Source organism: Ictidomys tridecemlineatus, chromosome 12, assembly GCF_052094955.1.
Source record: "Ictidomys tridecemlineatus isolate mIctTri1 chromosome 12, mIctTri1.hap1, whole genome shotgun sequence".
NCBI lineage: Eukaryota > Metazoa > Chordata > Mammalia > Rodentia > Sciuridae > Ictidomys > Ictidomys tridecemlineatus.
The window spans coordinates 1,083,022-1,090,178 of NC_135488.1; the positions used below are offsets into that span (position 1 = coordinate 1,083,022).

Sequence of the window (7,157 nt, forward strand, 5' to 3'; positions counted from 1 at the left end):
GTACATAAATAAATTTAAATATTCCAAACTGTTAGCCTGTAATTGGCATATGCAGAATAAAACGTTTTCCTTTCTCTCCTCCAGCATTTTTTTTTTTTTTTTTTTTTTTTTTTTGGCGGAGGGGTGAGTACAGGAGATTGAACTCAGGATTTTACTTAGAAGACAAGGTGTCCTTCAGACGTAAGAACACATTTAGGAATACTTTGTATTGGAAGAGACCATTTTCTTATTGTTGTTTTGAACCAATAAATAATGATTGCGCGGTACTTGGGGTCGCCACAGTATTTTACTGCATTTGTTTTTTCTAGGCAGGGAGCCACATATTAGAATAAGTGGAATGCAAGTCATATAATCCAATTAGACTTTTTAAAAAATGAACATTTTTTCACATCTTAAATGACTTTAAACTAGCTTTAAAAGGCTAATTCCGAAGCCACTTAATTGAAGGTCTTTGAAAACGTTCACCATTTTAAAGGTATCGAAATTACACCAGAAGTCTGAACAAACCGGACCTAAGATGAGCAAGTGCTTCCCGGAGTGATGGAACGCAGGGTTTTGCTAGAAGAACTAATCCCCGACTTCAGTGGCTCTGATCACAGAATCCCCAGGGAGTGCAGACAGGCCTAGGTGCCAGGGAACACCTCCCGCTGCACCCCCAAAAGGGCTGAAACTTTCCTCTACGGCTTGCGATTGGGAGACAATCTGCAACGCCGAACGTGCAACGCCCTGGATTACAAAAGGTTTGGGGCTCGAGGTACAAGAAGCGAAGAGGTCTGGGCAGGTGGCCTGAGCGGCCCCGGAATTAACGTGCAGACTTTCCCCGAAGAGATTTATAAGTTTGCGTTACCTCCTCTTTTTAACATTTGTGCTCTTATCTCGTCGCCGGGTTGAGAGGACGGGAAGCGTTCCTTACCTTAAACCCGGTGGCTCCGCCAGCGCACGCGGGGAGGGGCGGAGCGGGGCGCGGCAGGTGGGGCGGGCCGGGGGCGTGGAGAGCGGGCCGCGGCCCGGGAGTGGCGCGCGGATATAAGCTGGAGCTCTCTGGGCTCCGCCCGCACCTGCCGGACCCCGGCCCGGGAGCCGGCGCCGAGCGCAGGCGAGGTGGGCCGCAGGGTGGCCCGCAGAGGGATGCTCTCGACCGAGCGGCGGGAACAGCCGCGCTCCCCGCTCGCCGCGGCCGCCCCGCACCCGCCCTTGGCCGTCGACATGGCCCTCTACTGCGGCGACAACTTCGGCGTGTACTCGCAGCCCAGCCTGCCCCCCGCCGCCGCCGCCCCGGGCGCGCCCCCGGCCTCCAGGGCGCCCTACACGCTGGCCGACTACGCCGCGCCGCCGGCCGCTGCCGCCAACCCTTACCTGTGGCTCAATGGGCCCGGGGTGGGCAGCCCGTCCTCCGCCGCTGCCGCTGCGGCCGCCGCCTACCTGGGCGCACCGCCGCCGCCGCCGCCTCCCGGGGCCGCGGCCGGGCCCTTCCTGCAGCCGCCGCCCGCCGCCGGCTCCTTCACGTGCGCCCAGCGGCCCTTCGCGCAGCCCGCGTCCGCCGCGCCCGCCTCGCCTGCGGGGTCCGCGGCGCCCGGGGAGCTGGGCTGGCTGTCCATGGCCAGCCGCGAGGACTTAATGAAGATGGTGCGGCCGCCCTACTCGTACTCAGCGCTCATCGCCATGGCCATCCAGAGCGCGCCCGAGCGCAAGCTTACGCTCAGCCACATCTACCAGTTCGTGGCCGACAGCTTCCCCTTCTACCAGCGCAGCAAGGCCGGCTGGCAGAACTCTATTCGCCACAACCTGTCGCTCAACGACTGCTTCAAGAAGGTGCCCCGCGACGAGGATGACCCAGGTGAGGGCGGCGAGGCAGGTGCTTCGAGGCTCGGTAGGCGGGCGCGGGCAGGAGCCGGGCAGGGTCTGTGGCTGCCTGGTCTCCTCCGAGCCGGGGCGGGCGCAGGTGGAGGGGCAGCCACCTCGTCTGACCTGGGTGAGGGTAACCGGAGGAGAAAGAAACGTCAGAGAGGTCTGGAAGGAGCACCCAGTGAGCGGGGAGCTCGTCCCTTACCTCTGTACGTCCAGTTAGATAGAGGAGAGGGGGAAAGTTCGTGTCAAACGAGAGGCCACCCCTGGGCAGTGTTCATCGGCCCTTTTGAAGGGTTGCCTAGTTAAAGGGAAGGCTGATGGGGAGTAGGAATGCCGGGAAACTCACCCGAAAGGGGAGATGGTTGAGAAAGCTGGGATCCCGGTCGGCTTTCACAAAGGAGGCGGACTCTGGCGCGTTTCCTCCGCTATCCGACTCCTACGAATCTCACTGTGACCACCTGAGAAAGAAGACTTGACCCCCGTGGCTCCGGCACCATTAGATAGAGCTGGGACAGCTTTCATGACCCTACAAATTGTGATTTTGATGCCTTAACTAGTTAGAAATTTAAAAAGAATGTCCCCAACTTTCTTCTGCTCTGAGCCCCAAAACCCCTGGAGCAGGGAGGGCCACCTTACAGCGCTGAGTGCCCTTTCTTACCTGGCCTAGGGGGAGGTGGAGAGAAGCAGCTTAAAAAAACGAGAGAAACTTGAGGTTTTCCCAAGGAGCCCAGGACAAGGGAAGGGGAGGGAGCTGCCGTGGGAAACAATATTAGTCAAACAGAAGTGTTCTCAGGCATGGCGCTCAGGTTGGGATTTTCCCTAGCCCCCTGAAGCCATGCTTCGGCAGCACTTTCCAGCAGGAATACTGTACAAAGTCGCATTCAAAAAGTCCAGAGTCTGGTGACATTTTTAATATTATTTAAGTATCCAAAATGTTTCAATTATAAAAATTACTAGTGCATTCTTTATATTATTTCCTTGGTTCTAAATGTTCAGTTTCCTGTGAGCATTTTATTCCACATCTCAATTCCAAATGCCCATAGCCAACTGTGGCTGGTGGGTACTGTATTGAACAGAGTAGACAGTTCTAGAAGATGCATCTTCCTGATTTGGCCTGTGAATTACCCAAGATTATCTTGTTAGTTATATGAACTCTTTTTTTTTTTAAAGAGAGAGTGAGAGAGGAGAGAGAGAGAATTTTTAATATTTATTTTTTAGTTTTCAGCGGACACAACATCTTTGTTGGTATGTGGTGCTGAGGATCGAACCCGGGTCGCACGCATACCAGGCGAGCGCGCTACCGCTTGAGCCCCAGCCCCAGTTATATGAACTCTTGAACTTTCGTAAACATTTAAAGTTATTGGTAGTGTCATCAAAGCTCTTGGTACTTGCAAAACAAAACATTTTGGGCTGAAGGTGTGGTTCAGTAGTAAAGCACTTGCCTGCATGCATGAGGCCCTGGGTTCCATTCCCAGCAACTCCCTCCCCCCACACACATAATAATAATAATCTGTTGGTACCTAATTGGTCCAATATATACACCTGATAGATGCAGGTATTGTTACCTAAACTGTAGTCATATAAAACTTTCTTTTTCCTACAATTATCTGCAGAAAATGCTTCACCGAAGATCATGGGCTTGGAAGAGTGAGTGCCTGCTAGTTTGTGGAGGCAGCTTAACACAGTAGTTAACAAAGAATTCTGGGTCTGGAGTCAGCCTGCTTAGATGCTGGCTCTATCATGGCAGTGATTGTATAGCTCTTGAATACAGCAAGTTGCTGACCAGTCTGCATCTCATTTTCCCCATCTGAAGAGTGAGGACAATTGTATTAGGAGTCTCCATAGAACTGTGAGGAGGTACTAAGGTTTTCCATGTAAAACTCTCACTAAAGGTAAATGCTTGGTAGTACTTTGAAACATCAAAGGTTATTTTTTTCTAGAAGTAAAAAGGGCTATTGGATGAGATATCCCTCTTTCCCACCTTGGTTGTAGAACATAAGGGACATTTTCTAAGCAGACAAGCTTTGTCCATGTTTGCCATGTGGACAGAAGGCTTAGAAGATTTTCAGGGGTGTGTGCTGCCCAACAGGAATGGAGGTCGATGGCCAGCATTTCCTCAAACTCCAAAGGAGGGCCATCCCATGAGTTGCTAATACCGAGGAGATTACACAGGAATCAATCTTTATTTGCAGGCTGCTTTTTTTCCAGTAAGATAGTTTTTTCAATGGTGGGAGTTTTATACTTTTAGGGAATAAGAATTTTACAATAAATACTCTATTTTCACTGCTTGCCATGTGCCAGCTACTATGCTTGAGATGTCATTTAAACCTCAATCTGGTAGATGGGTGCTGTTCTCATCCTTATCATTGTAAAAAATGGAAGCCCAAGTTTTAAGTAGCAACAGAGTTCCATGATTTTGCAAGGTCACACTTTTTTGGATCTAGAATAAGGGAAGGTGTTGGGCAATTTAATTACAAGTGCTTTGGGAATCTAATTAAGTCTGGGGGAGGCATGGAACCCAGGGCCTCACACATGCTAGGCAAGCACTCTACTGCTGAGCTAATTCAGTCCTGCAATCTCCAACTTTGACATCTATATGGGGTCTTGCCAAGTTGCTCAGGCTGGTCTGGAATTTGCCATGCCCCTGCCTCAGTTTCCCCAGTCTCTGGGGAGACAGGGGCATGTCCAGATCACATGATTTCTATCACAGTTACATTTTGCTTAATTGTGCTACTTTATTATTAGTTATTAGTAGTAACTTTTACCTTGCCTCATTTTAGAAATTAAACTGTATCGTGGGTAAATATGTATAGAAGAAAAAAAAAAAAAACACCAGAAAAAAGAGGTTTGGCACTTCCAGGGTTGTAGGCAGCTCCAGGGGTCTTGGGACCTGAAGGGACCGTGGACGACTATGCACAGGCATAAACAGGTCCTTCTCTAATATGTCCTTCTTTCCCAGGGAAAGGTAATTACTGGACTCTGGATCCAAACTGCGAGAAGATGTTTGATAATGGAAACTTCCGTCGGAAGCGCAAGCGTCGCTCGGAGGCCAGCGGCAGCTCTGCAGTGGCCACTGGGACTTCCAAGTCAGAAGAAGGGCTGTCCTCAGGATTGGGGGCCCGGGTGGGCGCCCCCGAGGGAGAAGGCCCCTCCTCGGTGCTGCGGCCAGCGCAGTCTCCGGAGCCTGAGGGCGCCAAGAGCCCTGGGTCCCCGCCGGGTGGCCCTGTGCTGGCCTCCACCCCCTGCCTCGGTGCCTTCTTCAGCAGCCTCAGCAGTCTCAGCGTCGGCAGCGGTGGGAGTGCCCAGCGCGCCAGCCCTGGTGGCCGCCACCTGGGGGCCCAGGGCCCTCAGCTGCCCTCCAGCAGCGTCTTCCCCGCCACCTCTATCTCTGAGGCCTCTGCAGACACCTTGGCGCTGGGCACCAGCAGCGGCAGCAGCCAGCGATCTTCCTACTATAGCCCTTTCCCAGCCAGTGCCGGTGGGGGCCAGAGCAGCCCCTTCAGCAGCCCCTTCTACAACCTGGGCATGGTCAACAGCCTCATCTACCCGCGGGAGGGCTCCGAGGTGTAGGGTGCTTCTCAGACTTGGAGGCACTGCTGAGCAGATCGAGGTCTGGGGTGGGGCTGAGCTTCTGCATTTGTTTGAACTGCTGGGTGATCCCATGGTGTAACTTCCAGGGAGCAGGGAACCCTCAGACCCCAGCAAACTTTTACAGGTCTTCTGGAGATGGGCCTCTAGGCAGAAGTCCGACTGCATTCCGGGGCAGGTAGCCTGCAGCCCTGTGAGGCAGAGACTGGGTCTGGGGCCTTGTCGATCTGTGCCAGGTGGTGGGCTCAGGGGTGCTTAGTTGGAGCCCACCCTGAAGTCCCTAGGTGGTAAAAAGCAGCTAGCACTTGAAGTCCGTGGTTGGACCCACCAGCCAAAGGCTCTGGAGCAGCTGGCTATCCCCTGTCCTACAGCTTTCTGATCTTTTCTAGAAAAGCCAGGTAATTTGGCCTTTTATAGGAAACTTCCAACTTTGTGTCCTTGGCCTCCAGTTAAAGTTTGTATCACTGGAAGCACTACAATTGTGCAGCGGGTCACCTCTGACTGGTACCTGTGACGTACTGATTGCCTTAAGGCTGCCCTAGGTACCAAGCATTGCCCTAGTCTCAACGGGTTTAGCCCACCTTGCCTCACAGGGGTGGCTATAGATTCTTGTCCCACACTTGCTGTCTGTGCAAGCGACATGGACTTCTGAGATGAGATGTGACTTGCCCGAGGTCCCAGGGAGAAAATGGTGGAACTGGGCCTGGCTGCAGAGCTGGAGCTGGTAACCTGTATCCCAGTTGCTGAGACCAACTGCACCTCCTACCCAAGTCCAAGGCTGAGGTGACCGCTGAGCCAGCTGACCACCATAGCCTGTCCCTCTTAGCTCCTGTCCTGGGCATTTCATTTTGTAGTCAAGTATTGTTAGAATTTTATTAAATAGGTTTAAAGTGGAATTTCATAGCTTTTAATATGATAAACCATTTGTGGTCAAATTAAAAAATAGATGATTTTATTTATCTTAGCAACCTTTCCTTCAGAGGCATGGTCCCTTGAGTAACTCTTGCCTTCGCCCTCCCAGGGCCCAGCAGAGACCTGGCACCTTACACGGCAAACACTTGGCCATTATTGGTGGACTAGTGAGTTAGTAAGAAAATGTTAATTAAAAATGAATGATGGCTGGACGCCCTGGGAACAGCATTCTATTCAGATGAAGATAGCCTGAGTCCCCTTTGCCAAGATTTTGAGCCTTTGATACGAGCATTTTTTTGTCTGGGGTTTGGAATTTTCTAGAAACAGGATCACATACACATTGTAATTAAAAAAAAAAAAACTGTTTCCTGTGTACTCCTGAAGATACAATATTTTTCAAAAAAATCTTTATTTTGAAATAGAGCATGTGGAAAAAATCATGAACTTATTGAGCTCAAGATCGTCGCCACTACCTAAAGACAACCAAAGAGACTCCCTACCCTCTACTGTGTGTACAGAAAACCTTTTCTATGGATATTTTTGTATGTGAGCAAGCATATGAACTTTTATAAATATTTTTTCTAGCACAACTCTATATATTTGTGAGTTAATTTATAATGTGAACCAGGGCAGCAAAGAAAAAAAGTTTTTAGAAAAGAAAATCCTGCTGAGAAAGACCACAGGAAATAAACTCAAGTGGGGTGACTTCTGGCCTCTTTGGGGCATTCCTGCTTTGTCCTAAAGGAATAGAGGGGTGAGGTGCATGGCATCAGCCACTGGGGGGCCGAGCTGTCACCTGTCCCTCAGGA

The 7,157-nt window shown here is 51.1% G+C and overlaps 1 protein-coding gene across 1 annotated transcript; it reads left to right on the top strand.

Moving 5' to 3' along the window:
- The first annotated feature begins 982 nt into the window (after positions 1 to 982).
- On the top strand, positions 983 to 6,943 carry Foxi3 (forkhead box I3). Its single transcript, XM_005338467.4, has 2 exons — positions 983 to 1,837; positions 4,808 to 6,943. The coding sequence occupies exons 1-2, from the start codon at positions 1,129 to 1,131 to the stop codon at positions 5,416 to 5,418; spliced, it is 1,320 nt and encodes a 439-aa protein (XP_005338524.3). The 5' UTR covers positions 983 to 1,128; the 3' UTR covers positions 5,419 to 6,943.
- The last annotated feature ends 214 nt before the right edge of the window (positions 6,944 to 7,157 follow it).

What these genes read in the sequence shown, in the direction of transcription:
- Foxi3 (XM_005338467.4), top strand. Translation starts at nt 1,129, where the DNA reads ATGCTCTCGACCGAGCGGCGGGAACAGCCGCGCTCCCCGCTCGCCGCG. An exon ending in CCGCGACGAGGATGACCCAG is followed by an intron (nt 1,838 to 4,807) that starts GTGAGGGCGGCG and finishes CTTCTTTCCCAG; the next exon opens with GGAAAGGTAATTACTGGACT.